Raw genomic sequence first — 27,643 nt, 5'->3', positions numbered from 1 at the left:
GACAAACATTTATCAATGTGTGTATGCATGTGTGTGTATGTCTGTATGTGTGTGTGTTTGTGAGCATGCCATTTAACTACACACAATTCTGTATGTATGTAATTGTTTAAAGAAGAATTTCTGATATACTCTTGCTTGTCACTGGAGCGTCTCATAATATTCCCTACTACAAACATGTACACAATGTAATCTTTCTAATATTTCTTATAAATGAATGTTATTGGTTTGATATGTTTGTATTTTGTTCCACAGGTGTTTGTGGTGCAGAAATAAAACGGCCACAATAAAATTTCTTCCATGCGGGCATTTTGTCACATGTGAAACATGTTCGAGAATCTCTCTTCAACGATGTCTGAAGTGCGGGAAACCTGTAACGAGCAGAACTGGAGATGGTAAGAAAATCTTTGCTGATCTGTCTGTTTGTCCTGCTTGTCCCACTGCCCTTATTGTGTAGAATAATATACTTCATGTTGTTATGTAGACAGAGGTCTGCCATAATCTGGCAGATTTATGATAAAAGGTGTTCCTAGTGTCTGTTCTCTGTAATAGTATATCTCTCACACACTACATCCACCAAACATTGACCTTATCCAAGTAGGAAACATGTCACACTTCAAGAGGGTTGTAGTCTGCAACATAAAGATAATGGAAGATTCTGCAAGATAATTAGTGAGTAACTGAAGTATTAATAAATCTCCATCAACTCTATAATTAATTATGAGTTATTAGAAGATAATTAAATACAACAGTACTTACAAGGACATCAGTGTCATCTTTGGCAAAGTATTAAATTCAGTAGAATATTTTAAAGGAGTAAAAGTTTGTGTCACCAGTGTTTGAGACTTCAACACACAACTCCATGTTGCTGTGTTGGTCTTTGGGTGATATCAAGGCTAACAGAGACACAGTTTTGTTCGTCTCTCAAATTTTGGTTTTGGTTCTGACATAAGTGTCACGTTCCAACCAGATCATGAAACCTTCAAATATATCCTGAATAAGATGGCATTCTGTTGAACTGTGAAGTTAAAATTAAAGATTATCAGCAACAATGTTTAACAAAGAGATTAGGTGTATGTTTCCCCTTCTTGAAGTGGTTGTGATATGTGTTTGTTGTTATATCTTTGATGAATAAATTTGTTGACACTGGAATCAAACAGGTTGTTAGTGAAGATCAGGGTTTTGAAAATGCAATAGATTTGGCATAGATATAAGCAAGGAAACCAAAGCCTACAGATAAACTGTTAGTAAGTGATAATTAAGTGATATAATTACAGCATTGTTAGATTATGTAGGATATCTTAACAGAGAGAGGAAATTTACAAAGATCAACTAGAGTTCGTTTTGGAGCTAAATATTGGCTATTACATGGGTCCACTGTTGAAAGTATAAAAATATTGACCAAAACAATTATGATCGCTGGTTGGCCATTGATGATATGAATGTTTCTCATTAATAAAATATAGATTATTAATAAATATAAAGAGATTGTGCTATAAATAACTATAAAACTTGGAAACACATATTTCAGAGAGTCCAAAGTTTGAAGAGAAGGTAGTGCAGACTGTGGCAGAGACAGTTGATGAGTTTAAAATTAGAGATCTTAATTAATTTCTATAGATTGTACATCCACCTCAGTTATTTTGCGTATTAGAATGGTGGAGAACAAATCCCATTTCTAATTTCCATTTAAAGGTTAGCTCTAAAGTAATTGTATTAAAAATATGAAATTTCATAAAGTCATGGTTAACATGTTTGGTAAAATGGATAAATTAAAAGCCACAAAAGAGTTAATATTGTCTTCTATGGAACTATAATTTATTATTTTAGGTGTAAACTCGTGAATTAATAAAATTGTTGTTTGTTTTTCTACTAAGATCTTTCGTAAGTTTTCTGATAGGTTATTCTTGATGTTGTTATGTAGCCAGATGTCTGTCGTAATATTTTGTATTTTCTGGGGATGTGTACCCTGAATGTCTCTGGTTAGAATACATTTTGTAGTTGCAAATTAGAAAATTCTAATTAAATATTAACTCTGTATAAGAATATTCATCATGAACTTAATTTTATTAAATGTTAGATTTAGTATTGAACCGTGAACATCTGTTTGCATTTAAACAAAATATTGGCGTTGACATAAAATATAAAGATAGGAATTAAATATGAGTTCCCTGTGTGACTTGATCTCACAAATCCTTGTTTGTAACTATATATAATATACACTTATTACGTTGTTTGAACAGCATTTACCATCCATATAGTCATTCTTTTTCTCACACTTGTTAGATTTTAGATGATATTAATGCTAAAAGAGGCACAGTTCTCTGAGTGTTTCACCCTTTGGTCTTGATTGTTGCGTTCAAATTTTGTCATAGCATCATCATGTACCCTTACCTTACATTTTATATCTTGTTAGGGATCATGTTGGGGAAGTGTGTATGCAATTTGGCTTGTGGAGATGTTTTTAGGGGACAGACAGTGTTGCGGAGTGGAGTGTATACACATAAAGGACATCTTTATGGCCTCAGTTTTACTTAACTAGAGAGGAATGTTGATTAGTGAATTCTAGAGATGAGAGGACAGTGCCATGCCATAGGTTTGGCACAGTTATAAGAAGAGAAAGACAAAGCTAAGAGAAAACTGTTATCAAGTGTTAATTAAACGGGATAATTGCAACATTGTTAGAATATTTAATGTGTTTTTAGAGAGAGAGAGTGTGAGAGAGAGAGAGAGAGAGAAAGAGAGGGAGAGGGTGGATTTAGGAATGTTAGTCTGTTTTATTGTGGACATATTGGGCTATTACATGGGACCACTTTAGAAAGTACAGAAATATTGACCAAAACCATAATGGTCAACAGTTGACCAGTAACAACAGGAATTGAATGTCTCACAATAACAAGATAGAGTTTAATAAAAATAAAGATAAAGAAATTTTATTATTAAATGTAAAACTTGTAAATGTTTATTTCTGTATCTCCAAAGACAAGGGAGTGCAAACAGATTTACAATTATTAGAGCCTACATCCGAGCAAAGTGGTGAATATAAAATAAGAGTTCCCAATTGATTTCTATAAGATTTAATTTACCTGGGTGTATTGTGTTTGAAAGAATAACTGAAAATGGATTCCACTCCTACTTTCAAGTTGAAAGATTAGCTGTATAATAATTCTGTTAAAGATATCGATATTGCTGAAAGTTTATAAAATATCGCTCCAAGTTAGTACGGTTGAAAATAGAGGACACAATAGAGTTGATTTTGTCATTTGATCATGAAACTAATAATGCTGTTTAACCCTTAAGTTTCAAACTTTTATTTATACTTTTTGGCTTTGCCTGATGTCTCAGGAGTTAAAAATCATATATAGCATTTAAATTTTCTTCATATGTGAATTATTTTGGAAATTATGATAATTGTTTCGATAAGTCCCAAATGGGGATCGCTGAGAAAAAACATATTTATCCTTTTCTATTCAATTGCAATAATAAAGATTTTAGTTTTTCTGAAACTAGAGTATCAAATGCGAATGTGTATGAAATATCAATGAATGATATAGAAGGGAAATGCAAGAAAAGACAAAAGAACTTTTCAAAACAGTCAATATTTTTGTAGTTCAAAAATTGCGATTTGTGATATAAATGTCCTCTAGAATTAGCCAGAGTTAATAATGACAAAATTTAATTACTAAATATTGTTAAACACACCTCTACAAATGCAATGTAAGCAAGCAATTCACTTAAAATACAACGAACAACCGGCAGTGAAACTATTTTTATCAGATCCTCAAATGGGGCTCATGGCAGGCCATGGGTTAAGTGTAAGCAGGAGAATTAGGATTTTGTTTGTTTTTCATTATGACTGTTTATGGAGAGGCAGTTATTGTTATTGTTGTTGTTGTTTAGGCAGATGTCTCTCATAATCTCGCAGAGTCACAATGAAATTTGTTCCAACTGTGAACATACTTTTTTCACTGAAAGTAAATCTATCATTACCTGCACTAAACGTTGTCTTTGTCCAAGAAGAAGACTTTGGTTTCCTGCTGGGACAACCATTGTCTCACTCTCTTCAGGATAAATATTTGCTGCAAGATACAATACAATAAATTATGGATTCAGGACATCCGTATACCGCAAACTGACCTTTACTGGACGATACTTCAACTTCATTTCCTACCATCCATACAGTGTAAAGAGAGGGATTGCTCAGTGCCTAAAACATCGACTAAGAATATAAGTGTCGATCGTGAAACCCACCACGAAGAAATGATCAAGCTAATTAACAATCTATTAAGCAACAACTACCCAAAAACATACAATCCCCTCCAATTATGACGAAAAAAGAGGATGAAACCAATGAACTGTCCACAGTCTGTCTACCCTATGTGAAAGGCCTCTCCGAAAAGATACAAAAGATATGCTGCCCATATGACATCAGGACACTATTCAAGAGTAATACAACACTTCTTCCTTCTGCATTTGGTGATGATGTCGCTCTCACCAGAATTCTCTCTGATCGCTTGATTACGGATATATATCACCGCACTGTAATGCGACATCCGACATAATTTATACAATATTGCAATTACTTCACGTAATTATCTCTTTATAACACTGTTTCTCATTAGTTTAGTTTTGCTCTCTTATATCTGTACATTAAACTCGCTCAAATGCAGGGAGATACGAAAGGAAAGGCATAACTAAATGAAGAATACCGTTATAAAGAGGTAATTGAATTAAATAATTTCAATCTTGATAAATTATGCTGGATATCTAAATACAGAGGGGATATGTAGGAAATTTGCGCATATTTTGAAGGCTCTAAATATTGTGGTAAACAGTATGAGTCGCTCACCAAAGATATAGTGGTCACCCGTTGACCATTTAAGATATAAATGTCGAAGAATATCAAAATATAGATTAAGAGATATAACCAATTCATACAATAAAATGTAATACGTGAAAATATTCATTTCAGATTATAGAAGAAATTTAGCCAGAAGGAGACTACTCAGTAGAAAACTTCATGGTGAGTTTAAATTTATATTACCTTATCGATTTCCATAAAGATTCTGTCATATTTCACTGATAGTAAATTTACCATGAACTTATATGAAGTAAATTAGGTGGTAACAGTTTTGGGGGACATCTGATATTTCTTTCTCCTACACCTGTGTAGAATTAATTATTCCTCACTTGGGATGAAATCTATTTCATTCAGGGGTCTTCAAATATTTTCTACATTAGATGACATTCTGATGTACGTAGAAGTGGGCAGTTACAATTAAAGATTACCAAATCCAATGTTTCACGGAGAGAGCAGGTACTTTCTGTCTAACGGTAAGTAGTGTGACCAGTTTTTGTAGATAGATGTATGGTTATCAACTTGCTTGTCATTGGAGTTGAGCAGAAAACGAAAAGTTTGGTTTGTGACGTTTACTACGGTAGAGGTGAAAACGCTATGTCATAGATGTGACAGAAATACCACTTTGACCATGATCGACTGACTGAGTGTATTGACGACACCAGAGATCACAGTGCACCCTCCACTTCTGTCTTCATCTTGACCTTCTCACCTACGTAGCATGTCGTATTTCGTCAAACACTCACTTTTGGATTCGCTCTCAGTGACCTCCTCTGCTCGCGTATATAACTCTCAACAACTGTGCATCTCTAAATAATTTCAGTGAGCTAGCTACCTGTCCCATCTGAAATTTTGCCATAAGTTTTTAGTGATGATGTCTCTCACACCTGATTTCTCTATGATCGCCTCACTCTTGATGTGCAAATTTAGCAACACTCCCAAACCTCGATTTTTCGATTGTGCTTTGGGCCATTATCAGACTCACATCCTCCATCTTCGTTGTGTAACAGCTTTCACACCTGCTGTAAATTGCAGGTAAATCGGTGTCGTTGAAGAGATTTATGCGATTGGTCCAATCCAGCTTCGTTTTGAGACCAACTTTCACATATCTATGCAATGTACTGTGACATCCAACATAATTGAACAATATTGCAATTACTTCACGTAATTATCCCTTTATAGCACTGTTTTTCAGTAGTTAAGTTTTCCTCTCTTTATACCTGTGCCTTAAACTCCCTGAAAATCAGAGAAATACGGAAGGAAAGAGAAAACTAAAAGCAAAATATTGTTATAAAGAGACAATGAAATTAAATAATTACAATATTGTTAAATTATATTTGATGTCTGAATACAGAGAGTAAAGAGAGGAAATTAGTTAATATTTTGGTGGCCCTTTATATAGAGTTTTGTTATATTGAAAGCGTGCATAATGGTCAGCCGTTGACCATTGACAATAGAAATAAGTCACAATAGTGAAATATAGATTATTAACAAAGATAAGCACATCATGCTATACAACGCAAATCTTGAAAATATTCATTTCAGAACATTCAACAGCAAGTATAGTACCCGGAGCCAGTACCGATTCCGGTTTACAATCATCTTCTGGAGTAGATGAATCAGAGGAAGAATGTAAGTATGAAATAATATTAAGTTACTGATTTCTATACATTTCAATTTATCTCGAGCTTTTGTATGTTAGAACGACTGAGTACAGATTCTATCCCTAATTAGATTCGAAAGGTTGTATAATAATTCTATTCAATATATCGATATTACTGAAAGTTCACAAAATATCCAACGAGGTTAGAGTGGTTTGTAAAATGGAAAATTGAAACGGGAATATATTTTGTATAGTTTTGAGAAAGAGAGAACTAAGCTAATTTGTTTAGGAATATAAATTTAGAGTTAATGACAGCCGTTTTTGTCACACTTTTTATCATGTTTACTTGAAGGTTATTATTGTTATTGTTGCTATTTAAACGGATGCTTCTCATAATCTAGAAGAATTGCAATGAAATGCGTTCCAAGTGTAAACTCTCTGTTATGTTACCTGGTAGTAATTTCATTATTACAATCCACTACACATTGTCTTTTCCGAATAGAAAACATTTCTTTGCTACTGTGATAATCGGTATCTGCCTTTCTTACTTCATGAAAGATACAGGTTGCACGATGCAAGTGAATCACAGGTAACAACCCCGACACTTATCGTTAGATTTCCAGGCTCCTATGGACTAGATGAGTTGTCGCTGTCCAAGTCAGTTCTTCTTCAGAACTACTTCCCTTCTTCATTCGTAGAGGAACATATCTCACTTAAACATCACTGCTTTCATGTAGTGCTATGCCATTCCTGACACCAACCACTTTCTAAAGGGTTCTAGGTGCATTTTATTGTTGCAAAGCATGTGAAATATTATCGTCTCTCTAAGAAAATGTCCAACAAAATCAGGAACGAAGAATTTGAGCTTGAGGATTGCAGCAGGAAAGAAGTAGTTATCTTTGGGTATAAGGTAAGGTGAGGCTGTACATTAGAAAGTTTCAAGTCTTGTACAAGGTTTTGTTGTAGGCATCACATAATGGTGGAGCTTTCGGGTATAAAGTTGGTGTGATTGATGGCTGGAGGAAGAGAGAAAGATTTTGCGTACAATTTAAGCTAAAGCGAAACTAATTCGCAAGTTGGCACCGATTGCAATTATGATTGCTAAGATTTCCATGGTCAGAGATCAACTACACATCGACAAAATAACTTTAATGAGACTGAAAGTGTGACTGCAAAAGGATTCGTTGACATCCTGAGTGTTTGGGACATGCCTTGTAAAAGTGGGACCAACACACATAGAAAAATAGAAGTGATTTGAATGTTGTATGGTTGGATCAGTCTAATGCTTAGGGATGTGAACAACATAAACCATCGAGAAAAGCAATGGCCTTCGTTTACATACAGGAGGATTTTAAAATATGACGAAGAGTTGGTTTAACAATTTCCAAATGCTATTCGTTACACACATATTATACAGAGAGTAGGATTGGCGTGAAACTAGAGTAGGATGCAAAATGTCAGTCTTTGTTAATGAGATGTTACTCAGATCAGCAGACTGCTCAGCAGATATGGCTGAAGAAACATCATCGATGACATACAAATAAGGGAAAGAGATCAAAACAATATGCTAATAGTTTTGGACAACCGGAATGGATTTAATCCTTGGTCGAGATTAAGACTTAATGCAAATAAATAATACGGTTTTTTAATTGTCAAAGGTCAGCAGAAACAAGTGATATACAACGTATCAAGAGAAACCATGACATAATTTAATGACAAATTTGTAAGTATTTCGTATGCTGGTAGGCTTCCCTATTGTCTAGTAAGAATAGAGATATTGAGATCATGGTAAAAATCGATAATGGTTTATAAGCAATAGATTTGTGAAAACCTCAAAGTAAATATAGTATATGATGTTTCTGACATGGCTTGCGTATGTATTTTTGAGAATCAGTTCTATTATGTACCATTTCGGATGCATTTTATGCAATGATGTGTAGATAAACGGCGGTGTAGTTTTTGGGGTACCTGATACCAATTTCGCCAACAACTTAGTAGAATAAATTATTACTCATCTGGAAAGAAAACTGTTTCTGTAAGGATGTTTCACACATCTTCTGTATCAGAAGACATTCTGGCGAACGTTGGTGAGAGCGGTTAAACTTAAAGATTAGCAGCAGCAATGTTTCACGCAGAGAGTAGGTGCTAGTTGTCTAAAATGAAGTGGTGTGAAATGTATTTGAAGATCGATATTTGATGATTAACCTTGTTGACATTGGAAGTGAGCAGAAAATTATAAGAATGTTTGATTAGTGAGTTCTACTGTAGATGTGAAAACGCCATGTCATAGATGCGTCACAAATACGCAGGTTGATGTGGGCAGTTAAAATCAAAGATTACCAAAACCAATGTTTCACGGAGAGAGCAGGTACTTTCTGTCTAACGGTAAGTAGTGTGACCAGTTTTTGTAGATAGATGTATGGTTATCAACTTGCTTGTCATTGGAGTTGAGCAGAAAACGAAAAGTTTGGTTCGTGAGGTTTACTACGGTAGAGGTGAAAACGCTATGTCATAGATGTGACAGAAATACCACCTTGACCATGGTCGACTGACTGAGTGTATTGACGACACCAGAGAACACAGTGCATCCTCCACTTCTGTCTTCATCTTGACCTTCTCACCTACGTAGCATGTCGTATTTCGTCAAACACTCACTTTTGGATTCGCTCTCAGTGACCTCCTCTGCTCGCGTATATAACTCTCAACAACTGTGCATCCCTAAATAATTTCAGTGAGCTGGCTACCTGTCCCATCTGAAATTTTGTCATAAGTTTTTAGTGATGATGTCTCTCACACCTGATTTCTCTATGATCGCCTCACTCCTGATGTGCAAATTTAGCAACATTCCATAACCTCGATTTTTCGATTGTGATTTTGGCCATTATCAGACTCACATCCTCCATCTTCGTTGTGTACCAGCTTTCACACCTGCTGTAAATTGCAGGTAAATCGGTGTCGTTGAAGAGATTTATGCGATTGGTCCAATCCAGCTTCGTTTTGAGACCAACTTTCACATATCTATGTAATGTACTGTGACATCCAACATAATTGAACAATATTGCAAATACTTCACGTAATTATCTCTTTATAGCAATGGTTTTCAGTAGTTGAGTTATCCTCTATTTATACCTGTGCCTTAAACTCCCTGAAAATCAGAGAAATACGGAAGGAAAGAGAAAACTAAAAGCAAAATATTGTTATAAAGAGACAATGAAATTAAATAATTACAATATTGTTAAATTATATTTGATGTCTGAATACAGAGAGTATAGATAGGAAATTAGTTAATATTTTGGTGGCTCTTAATATAGAGTTTTGTTATATTGAAAGCGTGCTGACCAAAAGCATAGTGGTCAGCCGTTGACCATTGAAAATAAAGATATCTTACGGTAATGGAATATTTTTGATTAATAGATATAATCACATTATAGTGTAAAATGTAAAACTTGAAAATATATTTTTCCGACACACAGTCGCAAACAATACTGTCTCCAATCTTTCCTATGCTTGAAACAGAATCATTTGATCATGAGTATAAAATATCATTACCTTAACGATTACTGTAAATTTTAACTTTACTGAATGACTGACAACATCTTCCAATCCACATTTTGCATTTGAAAAGTTTGATGCATAATAATTCTATTAAATATTTGTTGTGCAAGATTTTTTTATGTGAAGTCGTGTGTTGAAACAGATATTATTATATTTCGGAATGGTCATTTTGCAAGTTTAGCCAATAAAACATATCGATATTATTGTAATTTCACAAAATATCCGATGTGGTGAGCATGGTTTGTAAAATGGATAACTTGGAAGACAATAGATTTTATACTTCACTTTGGAAGAGAAAACTAATATTTGTAGTTGTTTAGCGATAAACATTCGTGTTAATGACATTTCTCTTTGTTTTACATTTTCTACTATGTTTGCTGATAGATTAATGTTGTTATTTTGGCTGATATTTCTAAAAAAGTACTTTGAAAGGTATTTCAAGTATAAGCAGTCTGATTTATTTCACAGATATTTCATTACATACGCTACACATTGCCCTTATCCAACTTACTTCTGTGATAGTTGTTGTCTATATTTCTTACTTCAAAACAGATACTGGTTGCAAGATACTATACAATAATTGACAATCTCTTCATCCTTCATCGTCTGATTTCCATGCTCCCACCTCTTGATCAAATAGCAGACAAATCTCAGTTAACCATTCTAGGTTTTATATGAGGGTATAATTTCCTAAAACAAACCATTTGATAAAGTGTCCTAGGTGCATTTTATTGTGGTACAAGCAAAAGAAACGTTGATGTCTTTCTAATAAAACCTCAAAGAAAGTCAGGAATTAAACTTTTATCTGAGAGATTGCAGCAAGAAGGGAGGCAAGAGCAAAAACTGCATTATATAAGCATTATATAATAGTAAGGGGTTGTGGTATAAAATTGAAGGGATTTATGACTGATATAAGGCAGAAAGAGTTCACTTATGAAAGGAATCTGAATCACAATTAATTGGCCAATTGAAATTAGTTTCAATCCTTAATGACAAGCTTTACGTGGATGTACATGCTACGAGATCACCTATACACCTACAAAATAATTGATATGTGATGGAAAGTGTGCAGAGGACTGGAAATCCCTGACTTTCTTGGTTTGTAGGACATGAAATGTCAAACTGGGAGCAACACAAAAAGAAGAATTGAAGTAATTGGAATGTTGTACGGCTTGATCGCTCTAAGGAATATGGTTGTGTACCATATAATTTTATTGATGAAATCAATGAAATTCTTTTACATACTGGGGAAAATTTAAGGTCTGATGATGAGCTGTTATAACAATTTCAAAAGGCAGCTCATTACAAACCATTTTACAGGGAATGTCATCGGAATTGGAGTAGGGTGCACAATATTAATCCTTCAGTTTGTTTGGAGATGTTACTTAGATCAGTAGTCTGCTCAGAAGAAATGACCCAAGTGAAAGCACCAGACAAGACATTCATGGATGACATAAAAATACTATGTAGAGACCAAAATGTTATGCAAATATTTCTGGATAGCCTGGGTGGACTGATTACTTTGTCAAGAATTTGACTTAAAGGAAATGAATAATACAATCTGTTATTTGTGGAAGATCAGCAGAACAAAGTGAAGTTCAAAGTAGCAGGAGAAACTATGCATACGTTTAGGGAAAAACTTATAAAAGTTTCGGACAGTGTTGCGCTGCCTCTTTGTCCAATAATTGTAAGGGCATTAAGATGAAAACGAAAACATGGGAATGGATTAAAAGAATGAGAGTATTCGAAACTTCTTGGCAAACGTAAGATTCAATGCTTCCAGTTTGATCTATATTTGCGTCATGTTTATATATGCTTAATTGTCAGTTATTGTGTATCATTTCGGATATGTTTATGCAATAGTATGTAGATGACCAGTTAAATGTAGTTAATAAGGTTTTGTGCAAGTGTACAATGTTTCAGGATACCTGCTGTCGCGGTGTCAGATTGTTTGAAGTTTGTCCAGCAATTAGAAATTGGTGTGCAGTAATTAATTGATTTATCTAAAATAGTAAAAATGTCGTTTCTGTTTTGTTTATTCGATTGTTATTTATTTTATTCTCTGATAAAGTTGGTGCTGGGGCGGGCTTATCTCAATATATTGTGTCTATTATGTGTGGGAGACAGCTCTCTCTCATGAAATCTTACCATGTGTAGTTTAATTTCTACTCGGCCCTTTAATAGATCTATAACCAGAGGTAGCTGGTCATAGTCTCAGTGAAAAATACAGATCTAACCCGTCAGATATTCCATTCTTTCATTTTGTTAATCATCACACAAGGAACTGCTAAAATGCAGCGTTTTGTGTACGGCGGATTGTGGTAGCAGTCAGGGTAGAATATGATATCTCTCCACCGTGCAGTTTGTAATTGTACATCTGAACTCCTTCTAGTGTTAACGACTTTTGTAATGGTCAAGTTAAACATTGCCAGAAAATCACGGCTTTCTCCCTATAGTACTAAGCTCCACTGGTGTATATCAGTGTTTTCAGCTTGCGAGACGACTGGTGTAGCAACTTCTGTGTTTATAGACAATTAATGGGACGGAAGTGTTTTGGAAATGGTGTTGTATGAACTGTGTGCAATATTTTGGTTAAATTAGGAAGATTTGAGTTGTTATATCACGAATTGTGTCGGATGTTGCTGTTAAAAAATATTATCTCTTCATATCTTTTAACAATGTTTTAAAACTTTTATTTTTGCTGTTGCTTTTTCTTAGATACATTGAATTTATCGTTCCATCCACTAAGCATTGTCTTTATCAAAGTAATGACTTTGGTTTTCTGCTGAGAAAACCATTGTCTCTTTCTCTTTCAAGATAAATACTAGCTGCATGTTACAATACAATCGAATACATCCTCATCATTTATCGTCTGATTTTCTTTCTAAAATGCATTGGATGGGCGGCCTCTACCCAAGACACTTCATATTCTGAGATACTACCCACTCCCATTGGTTGAGGAACATATGTCTCTTAAAGATACCCGCTTTTCTACCGATTGACTCTCAGGTTCAAGATCTGAAGCTCATTTCTCAACACTTCCTTCCATTTTTCTTGAGGTTCTCTCCACATTTACAGATCGGTGCTCTTTATACAGCTGATCTTATTCATACATATCACATGGTCATACTGGCACAGTCGTCTGTCTTGCGTACTACATACACGTGATAACTCTCGACTTTTATCTTAAAACATGTCAGCATTTTATACCTGCACACTGACAGTGACCATCCAGTGGAGCATGCTGGTTCCATTTTGTTCAAGCCTTTACACGTCCTCTGTGTTCACAACATACATTTCACTACTATGTAGCATACACAGCTGTTCATACACAGGCTGCCCATTGATGATCAGAAAGTCCCACAATAATTAAATATATATTATTAATATCTAGATTTAAAATATTTTATAATAAAATTTAAAAACCTTGAAATATTTATTTCAGGGTTTCCCAAGTCTCAGAACAAGCAAGTCCAGACAGAGGCATTTACTTCAAAAGATGCATCACAGCAAGTTGGTGAGTATAAAGTCACTAATTGATTTCTATCAATTTTACCTTCACTTGAGGCATTCATGGATTAATAATAATATTAAGGTGTGATCAGAAGGATATGCAAATAATTCTGGTTAGACTGGATTAACACATTATTTCGACAAAAATGTGGTTTAAATCGAATAAGTAGTGCTTTGTATCGTTTGTAAATGATCAGCAGAAACAAGTGAAGTTACAAATAGCAAGAGAAATCATGCCAAAAGCTTGAAGACAATGGTACGGTAGCTTGCTGAGAGACACGTCTTGAGGCAATCGGATCAAGGCACAAACTGTGATGGAGTTAAAATCAAAACATAATGCAAAATAAATTTGGCGCTTCCAGTTTGATTTATATCTCTGTCTTGCTTATATATTCTTGAGAGTCAGTACTATTCCAAATATAATTCCTTTGCAATAATATGTGGATGAAATGACACGTATAGTTAATGAGGTTTTGTACAAGGTTTTTAGGATACTTGATATCACTTTCTGCTCCACTTGTTTAGTAGCAATCATTGCTCACCTGAAAATATCTGCTTATTAAGGAGGATTAATGACATTGAAATATCTTCAAATATTTTCTGAATACCTCACAAGAATAATATTTTGATTATTAGGAAATATAAAGATGTTTTTCTATGAAGTGTAAAATTTAGAATATTTATTTCAGAGACGCCAGCACTTGTTGACAATGAAGTTCAAACAGAAGTAGAACCAGTTGGTGAGTATAAATCAACATTACCTTTTTGATTTCTATCAAGTTTGCCATTACCTCATCTACTTTATTAAGGTGGATACGTGAGAAGTAAATGAGATATGTAAGATGTCTTAATTGAGAGCGGAGATTTAGGAATGCCAATCAATTTTGTGGAGGGCATAAATAATGGGCCCACTGTTGAAAGTATATAAATATTGACCGAAACCTGTGTGAACTCTTGTAGACCATTGATGGTAGGGATCTCTCACAATAACAGAATATAGATTATTGATAATGATAAAATGACTTTAGTGTAAATAATATTTATTTCAGAGAATCTAAAGCTTGAAGGGAAATAAGTGCAGACGATGGTAGCAGAGCCAGTTGCTAAGTATAAAATAACAGCAGCCCACAAATGTCTATTTTGCCTTTGTTTCTATGGCTGCCTCATGTGTCGATAGAGAAAATGGTGAAATACGACAGAGAGTGATCTGGGAGGGAGGGTTAGTTTATAAGTTTGTGAAAGGAAAGTAGTAGAGGAAGGAGGAATTGTGGATATGGTTGGGGATGAGAAACAGTAGGGCATCATATGTGCATGTAGGTACATGAGGAAGAATGGAGGAGAATGCGACATGTGTTGGGGAGGCATTGTTGGGGGACAAACAGGCGCTTATGACCTTTATTTTATTTAGGTTGGTGGTTGTTCTCAAGCACAGCAAACTGCCAAGTGACTGTTAGGCTCAACATTTCAAGATCATTACTCACCATTTCGTCCCATTCTTCCTGGGAGTTCATTAGGGAAATCTGGAGGTGAGAGAACAATGCCATATCATAGATTGGGCTCCGATAGATGAAAGGGAAAATTAAACTAAGAGATAATCCGTGTTATCAAGTGATAATTATATAAGATAATTATTAGATTATGTAGATATCTTAATAGAGTGATCCTTAGATTATGTGGGATGTCTTAATATGGAGATATATGAAGGTTAGTCTATTTAGTAGTGGACCTGAATATTGAGTTATTACATGGTATCCCTATAGGAAGTATGAAAATGTTGACCCAAGCCGTACGGGTCACCAGTTGACCATCAATGACAGGAATGTCACAGAATAACAAAATTTAGATTATTAATTAAGATAAAGACATTTTTCTGTAAAGTGTAAAATTTAGAAAATTTTGTTTCAGTTACTTTAACGCTTGTTGACAATGAAGTCCAAACAGAGGTGGAGCCAGCTGGTGAGTATAAATTGCCAATACCTTATTGATTTCTATCAATTTTACCATTTTCCGAGCAACTTTGTTTGACAGAATGACTGAGAACAAGTTCTTTTGCTACATTTATTTCGAATGGTTAGCTACACATTTTTTTTCTATTCTTGTACAACTACAGGAATATCCAAGAAATGGATTTTATAGAAAAGTGGAAGCATCAGATATTCTTCCACTCAGAATAAAAGGCGTCTCAAGATAAGGAGAAATATGCAAAAGATAAAATATAAACCCTTAAGCGGTTCTGTCCCTTTAAGGAGAATAAGTACCGTCTGTCATCTCACTTTAGTCTCTCTCGTCCTCTCCCTTTTTCGCTCTCTTCCACTCCCTTTGTATACAACAAGCAGCAGCTCCTCTCGTTCCCAGTCAAGTAACCACATCAATTTGTTTTTTAAAATATTGTTATTATTGAAATTTAATAAAATGTCCACCAAGGTTATCGCTGTTGGCAAAATGGCTAACTTAGAAAACAGAATAGAGTTAATATTGTCCTTTGGGAAGGTGGTGAGCTGGCAGAAACATTAGAACGCCGGGCGAAATGCTTAGCTTTACTTCATCTGTCTTTACATCCTAAGTTCAAATTCCACCGAGGTCGATTTTGCCTTCCATCCTTTCGAGGCCGATAAATTGAGTACCAGTTGCGTACTGGGGTCGATCTAATCGACTGACTCCGTCGCCAAAGGATTCTGGCCTTGTGCCTAGAGTAGAAAATGATATTGTCCTTTAGAATAGGAACTAAAAGGATTTTGTTGTTTAAAGGTAAACGGGTGATTTAATGACAAAGTGTTTGTTCGTTTTACATTTTTAGTAAGCTTACTGATTGATTATTGTTGTTGGCGCTTTTGCTTAACCAGATGTTATGGTGAAACTTGTTCCAATAGTGAACAGCCTGGTTTTTTTGTCACTGTCATTACGTCCACTATTCAACCATTACATCTATTCAATATTGCCTTTATTCAAGTAGAAGGCTGCTTTGCAGCTCAGACAAGCTCTCTCTCTGTCTTTCTTTTTCTCTCTCTATTTCTCTCTCTCTCTTTCTCGCTCCCTTTCACTATCTGCAAGTTTCAATACAGTAAATGATATCATCCTCTCCCTTTTATCATCTGCTCTCTATGCTCCCATGTACTGGATGGGTGGTCACTGTCCATGTCATAACAGTAAACTACCCATAATGATTGCTTGAGGATTACCTCTCAATTAACCATTCCAGCTTTTTCATGGTGGTATGCCCTTCTTATCACCAACCACTTTACAAAGGGTCCTGGGTGAATATAATTGTGGCACAAACACTACAAGAGATTGCCATGTCCTCGGCAAGATTAAACCTCCCTCTCAAACTTACGGTGTCAACTCTCATCCAACAACCACCTCCTAGTGTGTAGTGGGAGCATTTGATCATAGCACCAACATTAGTGAGGTTGAGTCACATTCCAAATTATTAGAAAGTTAGTCCTCACTACTCTATGATGTGTTTGTTCACTGATATGTTTAAGATGGGAGAAGAAGAGATTATAGAATAATCGGAATGCAGACTAAAAGATACGAGACAATAAGGATTAAAAAAGTGATTCGAAGGAGCGGTGGAGGCTGACAACAGTAAATGATGGAGACTGAGTTACAACGGTGTGTGAGGTACCAGAGTGCTTAATTATTTATTAACATTCCTTGGTTGCTCACTCTCACTGTTTCTCTTGCCCGCCTCCTCTCACCGGGTAATCATGTATGTCTTCTACTATAAGACACCTGTTCCAATCCCTCTGTCACAGTCGAACCTGTCATCCCCTGACACACGCCCACCTCCTCCTCCAATGCTCTCCCTCTCAAAGGCTTTTTGTCTTGCAAGTTCTTTGGTGACCCCCACCAGTGCTTGTGGATCCAGATCCCACTGTAAGGTTGTTGGTGTTGGGAAGAGTATCAAGCTGTAAAATCCTGCCAAATGAGACAGTGAAGCCTGGTGCATTCTTCTCCCTAGCCAGCCCCTGACAAAACGTACAAACCCTGCCAGAATGGGGAACCGACGTTAAATGATGATAGTGGTAGTGATGGTAGGTAGCGATGGATGCTAATTACTTGCAAATACATCAAAGTTATACATGTTATATTAGGAGATAGACTGACCAAATCTCAACTGAGATAATGGATAATTACAGCTTTCTGGATTGCCATAAATACTAGTAATTACTAAAAGATCACATGGGTAATTACAGGGTTATATATTTCTGTGAATATTTACATATATATCTGTATATTTATAAAACACTAATTGGTATTTTAAATCAGAGCATCTAGAATTAGCCCAGCATTAATGAAGTGGAGTGCAGAAAGTTATTGACTATAAATTATCAATAATTATTCGTTATCTCTAAATCGGTAAAAGGCAATTTCTGTTTTGTTTATTCGAATTTTATTTACCTAATTCATTGATAGAATTGTTGTTGGGGCTAATCTAATTTTTAACGTCTAACATGGGGTCAGGGAGAGAGAGAGAGAAAGAGAGAGATCATAAATCTTACGATTGGTTGTGTAATAGCTACTCAGGCCATCTTTAGTACTCATATACACACACACATATATATAACAATACGCAGCTGGTCACAGCCTCCGTAAAAAACACCCAGATCTAACCCGTCAAATATTCCATTCTTTCATCTTGTTAAACATCACAGAGTTAACTTACAAAATACAGTGTTTTGTTTTGTGGGGTGGAGTGTGGTAGCAGTCGGGATGCAATAAAGTATTTCCTCATTGTACAGTATGTGGTTGTACATGTGTAGACCTTCTAGTATTAACCACAATTGAAGTGGTCAAGGTATACATAGCCAGATCATCATGGATATCGCTCTTCAGTAACAAACTCCGCTGGTGTATATCAGTGTTTTCAGCTTGTAACCCCACTGATGTTGCTATTTCCGTGTTTATCTACAATAAATGAAATGGAAAGTGTCTTGAAAATGGTGTGGTAGGAATGTTGTGCAATGTTTTCGTTAAATTGAGAAGATTTGATATTTTTTGTGACTCGAATTGCGTAGGAAGTTGCTGTTACAAATTATTATTACCCATTCATGTCTTTTGAAAATTTAATATAATTTTATTTCTGTTGTTATTGTTATTCAGATGATCACTACATGCAGATACCACGTTTTGACTGTAAAAGTATTATGAAGTCGCATTCATCCAAATTCCGTCCCCTTTGCCCAGCTGTGTCCAAAATATTGCAGCTCACAGACTCCGATAACGATTCCAAGAACTTAGTCACAGTTTCAAGAATCGTTGAAATCTGCAATGGAATAGTAACCTATTCACCAGATTTGAAGTTAATAAGTTGTGCCACAACAGGCGGTGATTTTGATTTTCATTGTTCTTCTAATGTCACAGACATGACAAGAATTGGTGAACACACTGTTCTAGCCACAATTCCTTTCCGCAAGAAAATAGTTTTCATTAATCCATCAAGTTTCCACATAAAATCTCTGGATTATAGTTTCTTTACAATTTCCTATTTCGAACATTCTACATTTGTAGGGACAGAAATGTTTAGTAAGACAATATATCTCATAGACTGGGATAAAAATAAATTTGAAGAAAAATTTAGTGTACAAGAAATTGTTGGAAACATAGCAGTTGGTCCACAGTATCATATCTTAATAGCCTTAGCTAATATAAATAGAATTAGCTGTTACACAATAGATGGCAGACACTTGTTTCAGTTGAGGACCCATTCCATCGATATTCCAACCGACCTCACCGTATATCGAAATTATTCTTACGCTGTGCAAGGAAATGTAATTTACAAGATTTCAGCAAACGGTGCTGTGTCCCAAAGAGAAATTGGGATAAAAGCTCGATATATTTGTGTGGCAACAAATAATATTTACTTGACTGACCGTTTTGGTCTTGTACATATTATTAGGACAAATAAAGATTTTTGGCCTCGGCTGTCTTACCATCACCAAGACCATGTCCCGAGCCTGATAAACCAAATCCATATTGATGACCCCTCCAACATTACAACGATTCTACCTATGTCAGCCTCTTCAGTAGTAATTATATATCGGGATCTAAAAGCTATATTAGTTACTGACGAAGGGCAACCGTTTGGTGGAAAATGTTTAACCTTTAAACTCCAGCCTTCTGTTTTCTGCAGAGTGGATTCGAACACATTTCTTGTCCTTTTTAGTGAGGACAGGAAACTTCAGTATATTACCTGTCCACAACTAACTGAAGGTGATTTAATAGACGTCGAAAACAATTACATCCAAATGTGTCATATGGTATCAAATAGGTGTTTGGCTCTGACCACCAATGAAGGTAAAGTGGAGGTACATATTTTATTGATTAAAAAGGATCATGTCGACATTGTAAACAGAATTTCATTGGACCATGACAATGTCGCCATTGCTGCTACTCCAATTAATTTTGTAGTTGTAGACAGAAAGAAACGTAACTTGTTATTTTATTCAAGCTTTGGTGAGGAGCTTTCCAAGAAACACATTGAGTTCAATGGCTATCCTCATCATGTTTTCACAGACAAATTATACTTCTATGTTATCTTCAGGAGAGAGTCTTTGATGACTTGTTACAATATAACTGGACAAAGGAAATGGCAGTTGAAACTTCCTTCAAACTTTCGCTGTCACGCTGCTGTTTTCCAAGGAACAGCTTATGTGCGGGACGATCTGCTCAGTCGGATTCTTCTTTACAAGTACCATGACTGGTCAGACTGTCATGTAACCTTTCAAAACCCTTATAATAAAAATCTAAATATTCGACTCGAAGAAAAGGAGAATGACCAAGTTCTCATTGGTGAAATATGTCATCTGGCAAATGGACAGTTGGTGTTGTCCGACATATATAATGATTGTTTGTTATACATTTCCAACGAAGGGAACATTGTGTCTAGATTATCTCTGCCGTCTACAGCTACAGATGTATGTCGATGGAATTATAATCAGATAGGCGTCACATTACCTCTAGAGAAGCAATTACGGGTCTTCGGAAACGTATCAAAGGCAGTTATAAGTGTAGCATTAAACCAGGCTTATGTACGGGTGTGTAAGCTGGGTGAAAGTCATATTATTTGTTATTGCGATAAACCATCGCATTTAGATATTTTAAACATTAAAAATTGTAATCGAGTTCAAATAATTCATAAAATTAATATTCCTTTTGTAATGAAATCATTATCGTTAGAAAATGAAACACTAAAGCTATTGATTGTTGGTAAGAAAGCAGTATTCTTCTACAAGATCATCAGGAAGAGGGGAAGAAGTGTTTTACCATCCGAAGTGAAAACACCCTCCAATCTCTATGGTTATGACGGTGGTCCTTATAGCATTGAGATGATACCCAATATTTTACTGTCGCAAGGGAAAACACAATCCAATCTCTATGGTGGACGTATTGATAAAATGTGTGTTCATTTGATAGACAACAGCCGCATGTTTGCTGTAAATGAGCATGACTTGCTGGTGAAAGATCATGTCACAAGAAGCCAAATTAACATGTTCATCGATCTAGTAGATGTATTTTCTAGAAACATCAGTCTCAGTGAAATGTTGTCTTCTAGATTGTATCTACAAGATCTCACAGTTTATGATAAAGCTCATGAAGTTGTTGCCCCTCAAAGTTTTGGAGATAAACATCCAGTGGAGATTGGTTGTTTGGTTATTACAGAAAATAACCTGGTTGCTTTATATGACAGCACAAATGAAAACATTAAGATATTAACTTTTGATGGTCAACTCGTTGACTCTATCAAGTTAAATGTTGTCCCTAGACATATGTGTTGCTGGCGATCAAACACATTGGTTATAACGACCAATAACCATCAACTGCTGACATTAAAAGTGGAATTCCCATTGGTCTTGGCAACTTACCACACGGAAAATAGATACAATTGTATCGCTTGTCGATCCGACAATCTACTGGTGTGTAGCAGTAGTAGTAGTAGTTAGTAGTAGTAGTAGTAGTAGTAGTAGCAGCAGTAATGTTGGTGGTGGTACCTGCATACCCGAAATTGAAAACGGCCTGTTTTATATATATATCGATGAAATACAGTCAGCTGTCCGTATTATGAGGGAAATAGACTTATTTTGGATGTGCTACAGATATAATATCACCCATATCTCAGTTATTGCTAATGACAACATTATTGTCAATACCGAGAGGCTCATCACTATTCTGAACCCGAACGGGCAATATTTATATTCATTTAAGCACAGTATTTATTCCCGACCCATTTCTATGGCAACCGATGATACTTATTTGTACATAACTGGGCGGAAGAACATCTATGAAAACACGAAAAAGTATCGCATTGTCTCATTGTTGCAGAACGGTGAATACAAGAGAATATTCTTAAATGAAAGACATTATAAACGTCCGTTGGATTTCAACAGTATTAACTGTAAAGGCCCGAGGATTGTTGCAAACTATGACTCGTACTTATATATTGAAGGTTTGTACAAGATTAATCGGCAAAAATTCCCCGTTTCACGGTTACAAACAAACAATTGGCCTGTTCAAGTAAAAGATATCGATATCTCTGATGAAGGACAGACAGTTGTGTGCGAAATGGCCAATAGTGGAAATGTTAAACTATTTGATGAAGACGGGAAGCTGCTATGTTATAGAGATTTTGGAAGTTTTGTTGGTGGTGTATGTTTTACAGGAGAAAGAAATATCTTGGTTACACTCCCTAACAGACAAGAAATATTTCAACTGAAGTCACAAAACTTGGAGAAATATAAAGTTTGGGAAAGTCGAGTACCTTATGGTATAATATGGAGAAAAGTGGGAAATATTTACTGGTGTGTACATATCAACATGATTGAATGTGATACTATAAAAATTGATGGGGACCAATGAAGGTTCTGGAATCTATGTCGTTATCAAATCTTGATTTTGGCCTTCACTTCCCTTCCATTACATCTCAGAAGAACAAGGGAATGTTCAGTAATGAATTATTTACAAACTTAAAAACGGTGGCGATGGAGGAGAAAGAAGAAGTACATCAAGGGAATAGAAGTAAGACGTGGTAATTACATAGCGGAAAGTATGTTAGGAATTGATGAAATATCAGTGAGAAGACTGCCACATAGAACAGCAATGTTCCCGCTTTCATTTTCTCTATCTGGTTTACTAGATTCAAATTCGATGTTTTGTTTTCTTAATGCTTTTAAGCTAATTATGTTACAAGACAATAGTATCGTCGTGCTCCTCCATAAATGTACTCTCATGGTCACAAGTGGAGACGGTCATCTGCTTTACAGTCAAACATTTGAAAAAGAAGCTCAAGATATATGTCAATGGACCGATGAATCATTTGTAGTCCTCTTTCGTGACGATAAACAACTGATGTTCTTCGATACAGATTTGTGTCTTTTAAAAAAGATCACAACTGAAAAACCATACAATTTAATGTACAAAAAGAACGGCAAAAATCTGGTATGTGTGTTTGAAGACGCTCCAAATGAATGTAGTAATATTCCATATGTGACATACGCAGACATACTTCACATTGGCGGTGAAATGTACGAGTATAAGGGCCGAGTGAATTTAGGGAAGGAGGGGAAGGTTGTAGCAATGGGTGTGACATCGAATGAAGACATTGTCGTTCTTAAGTACAAGGAAGATCATTACGATGTATGTTGGTACAGAGACAATTGGGTAAGAAGTCAACAACTAATGATTCAAGGTGAGGAACCATTTCCAAACATTTTCAACAAATCCTTGACCATCCACGGCGAAAATATTTACATATCAGATTTTAATAACAATATCCACCAAGTATCTGTAGACAGCAAATGCGAAATCTTTCTCAGCTCTCAGGAAATTGAAGTCTGTCACATCAAGGCCATACATGTTTCGGATTATTTCATCATGATTTACGGAAATTTGGACAACCGTTTTGATGGATTATTTTATTATGAGAGATAAGGCCCTATATTGAATCAATATATGTTACGAGCAATTGGCATTAGCAGCCTTTTGACTATATTTCTTTATTCGATGGGATGCTTCTGGAATAGTCACACAAAATACGTAGGTTTTAACCTGGATCCTCGAACAAAGATAGTTACCATAATGATTCCTAATTAGTTAATTGATAATAAAATATTAATGAACTAGAAACAGTGTATGTATTCCACTGGAATAGCGTTTCACCCCCCATCCACACACACACACAATAACGACATTATCTGATTCAAATTGTTACTCTTACATGTTAACAATCTTATAAAAGAAACACAAATCTCCATTTAAATTCTTATCTTTTCTCACCTTGTCGTCTTTCCTCTCAGCAAATCTTTCAAATGTTTTTTTTCTTTATTTGAATATATTTTATATATTTAACCCTAATTTAAAGATAATGCTTAATCTAGAAAGTTTTTTGAATTAATCACAAATTATATTCATAAACCAATGCTCGAAATATATCTCTCTCTAATAAACGGCAGTTTGTCTGTCGTGTGTCTTGTGTCTTGTGTCTGTCAGGTTACCCTCACCCTGACCACTCTTCACCGATTCTGATGAAACTGACACACACATAGCCCAATGTATAATTCAAAACTAACGCAGCGAAAATTTGAAAGTTCCCCCAGTTCTGAAAAATCGATAAATTCGACATGGGTCGAAATCAGAAACACAAATTGCAAACTGTCTAGGGACTCACTCCACCTTTTTAACTAAAAAAAATTTACATCATTTTTTTCCATCTTTTTGCTGTTTTTTGGATAACTCTCTAAAAATGCTTATAGTATTTACCTACAAACCTGAGAAACGCCGGGCGATACTGGTAGTTACATTGTAAACTACGGCAGAATATTCTAAATATATATTACATCATACGTTATAGAGCTGTGTGATTCTCCAATGTAAATAATAATATATTATTCAACAAAGATGTTTTCCTGATTTTCTTATTTTTAAAAACTGTTTTGATATTAATGGGGTTTGATAGGTCTAGTTTACAAATCTTTGATACTATTTCAGCCTGTCACAGAGAGAATCTGTTCCAGATATTTTGTTGTAATTTCGATGAAGAGCAGCCGTTCTAAATGTTCAGTGGCAACACAGAAGAACTTGGTAAGGACTACCACAGATCTTCATTGTAGATTTCGACAAGATCGATATAAGCTGTGTGGGTAGAATTTGTAGAGACTGCATGGAATCAGGCATTGTATTGGCCACCTGTCTGAAATATGTTTACAACAACATTAAGTTCATTTACGGATGCACGCACACAAACACACACACACATCCGCAAACATACATACACAGGCATACAAACACACACCGACACATATATACACAGTGTTTGTTCTAAAGAGGATTAAATTTGATTCGTTTGTGTAAGAAACTATGGTCAGGCTATTAGAGAAACCCAACTTAGAATCTCAGACGTTCCCACCGATCATAATGGGTCTCGATTAAAAAATGCGTGTGTGTGTGTGTGTGTGTACATACATATATACATATGTACAAGTACGCATATCGCCCATGCCATTCTCTTTGTCATCATTTAACGTCTACTTTTCCATGCTCGCATGGGTCAGACAGAATTTATTGAGGCAGATTTTCTATAGCTGGACGCAATTGCTGCTTCCAACTCTCACCTGTTCCCAAGCACGCCAATATTTTCCGACGGCCGGACATCACTTGTATTGAGGGTAAGGCCGTTTTTAGTCATCACATGATATCAAGTACACACATGATGAGCTTCTTTCAGTTTCCGGTTACTAAATCCACATACAAATCCTTTGGTTAACCTTTGGCCTAAAGGAGAAGATAATAGCCCAAGTAACCGTGGAGTGGGACTGAACTCGCGACCACATACTTAGGAAGAAAGCTTTTGAACCACACAACCATGGGTTATTAATCTTCTTAAGGTCAACATTTACTGTTTCGAAACCAATTCTATGCCCTATAGCTGAAATCCCTTTTTTCAGAAAACTGAATCGCTTCAAATTGGTTGAAAAGGGTCAGTGCTCCGATACATTTCAAAATATTAAACTTCATTCAGAGAATTAGCGTAGATGAGATGCAGCTTTTGTTTTATGCCAAGGAGAAATACTACTGAGGCTCAGTTTCAAGCAAGGCAAGAACAGGGATTGGTTGGACAGAGCTCTCTGACCTACTGTCCGTAACATCCCACCTACACCAGTCTGAAAGAGAGAAGCTGGACATTCCTAGGATGATGTTGATGACTATGATGATGGTGATGAAAGAGAATTGGTTGAGTAATATAGGAAATCTCCATCTTTCAAGTTGGTATGACATTGTGTTTGAATGACCCTCCAACGTTTTGCTGAATAACAATTATAGAAACAGGTTTCTATATAAGGGAGTTATGCTGAGCTGGGGGGTCACCGGTTTCCCTCTACACTGAGTTCATCAGGGAATCAAGGAAATTAAAGCCGGTCCTGACTGCCTTGGGGCTGTATTTATTCAACATCTATTTGTATCATTGGAAGCCTAAGATGAGAATGTAGTCTTTACGTGTAGCAGATGTCCAGGTTCTTTAAACACTAGGAACGCGCAAAAGATAGACTCCCTCAAAAGTCAGGAGGACCCTTAGAAGTAGCAGATTGTTTGCTTAGGTGGCCAAGTTGAATGTTGTGGAGTGAGGTTGTTCCAAAAGCATAACTGCTTGAATAAGAATAGGCTGGGCAAAGTTCTGAGAGCTACTACATCTGTTAGTGACGATAGGTCACTCACTCTGAGTGAAATGCAGATTGTATGATGCCTATGTACGAACAGCTGCGCTACATGATTGTGAAACATTGGCTGTGACTAGTGAAGATATGCGAAGGCTTGAAACAAATAAAGCCAGTATGCTCCGCTGGATGAGTAATATCAGTGAGCGTATACAACAGTTTGTAAGTGATTTGAGAGAAGGACTGTGTATACAAGGCATTAGATCTAGTGTGCAAGAGAGAAGACTGCGCTGGTATGATCATGTAATGAGTATGAATGAAAACTCTCTCATCAAGAGTTGCTGATCTCTAATTGTGAAGGAAACACTGCGGAAGGAGTAGGCCCAAGAAAACGTGGAACAAAATGGGGAGAAAGGATCTTCAGACGTTGGGTCTCACAGAAGGGATGACAAGGACCGAGACACAGGACGGTTTGCTATGCTTGAGAAAAGACGTCAGGCGAAGTAAAATCGTGGTTGATCTTGCATATAGGCATGTCCCCTGCATCTCTTTTAAGCTGAGCGTACCTAATCTTGTGCGCTCGTGGAGGCTGGTGCAATGTAACATTCAGCCTCACTGGTGCCACATCAACACAATCAGAACACTCTATAAACTGACTGACGTTGGAAATGGTATCCAGACGTTAGAAAAAGGATCCACTTAAGCGGTGATCTGCTGTCATTCCACTTACCATCGCTGTCCGATGATATAAAAAACAAACAATCTTGCGGGTACCCTTTCATTGGACGAGGTGAAAACCATCGTTAGTTTATGATTAGTGATATTGTTCAGAGAGACTTGCTTTAGAGAACAGCTACTACAATGCGCTGTGTCTTTCGAAAGACATGAACCAGCATCCGAGGTGTAGTGTAGCTCGGTGTAAAGAACTTAGAAGTATCCGACGACATCGGCGACACGAATCACTCGGCAAATGATCAAAACTGAACGGTGCCGGCAAAGATGGATCCCACCACCAAAATATACATCCTCTCGTTTCATGACGTCAGCATGTGTGTCTATCTGTTTAAGTCTCCCTGGAAGTTGAACCGAAACTAGGGCCGTTTCACCGCCTTTCTCCAGTGAGTTTCTGACTGCTAGCTTTGTTCGGTGTGTCCGTCTTATAGCTTTGTTGTCATGTTTCCCAAATGACGCTAGACGAAAAGAGAAAACCGCGACTTACGAGGAAAGAAAAGAGAGAGAGAGAAAGAAAGAGAGAAAGAAAGAGAGATAGAAAGAGAGATAGAAAGGTAGAGAAAAAAGAGTACGTAAAGGAAAACTAAAAGAGTGAAAGAAAGAAAGAAAAACACAGAAACAAAGGAAGAAAGAAAGAAAGAGGAAAGAATAGTAGAAAGAAGAAAAGAAAGGAAGTATGAAATGAGGAAGGAAATAAAATAAAGAAAGAAGAAATAAGAAGGAATAAAGAAAGAGTGG

At 36.0% G+C, this 27,643-nt stretch overlaps 1 protein-coding gene across 1 annotated transcript; it reads left to right on the top strand.

The window, feature by feature from the left end:
* The first annotated feature begins 229 nt into the window (after positions 1–229).
* LOC115229669 lies at positions 230–24,056 on the top strand. The gene is made up of 9 exons (XM_036499301.1): positions 230–392; positions 4,970–5,020; positions 6,401–6,487; positions 13,459–13,530; positions 14,216–14,266; positions 15,432–15,482; positions 18,630–20,770; positions 21,492–21,498; positions 22,498–24,056. Exons 7-9 carry the CDS (start codon positions 18,641–18,643, stop codon positions 23,451–23,453), a joined length of 3,093 nt encoding a protein of 1,030 aa, XP_036355194.1. The 5' UTR covers positions 230–392; positions 4,970–5,020; positions 6,401–6,487; positions 13,459–13,530; positions 14,216–14,266; positions 15,432–15,482; positions 18,630–18,640; the 3' UTR covers positions 23,454–24,056.
* Positions 24,057–27,643: the final 3,587 nt, after the last annotated feature.

Source organism: Octopus sinensis, unplaced genomic scaffold (genome assembly GCF_006345805.1).
Source record: "Octopus sinensis unplaced genomic scaffold, ASM634580v1 Contig13470, whole genome shotgun sequence".
Lineage (NCBI taxonomy): Eukaryota > Metazoa > Mollusca > Cephalopoda > Octopoda > Octopodidae > Octopus > Octopus sinensis.
This window is presented reverse-complemented; position numbering and strand designations above follow the sequence as displayed.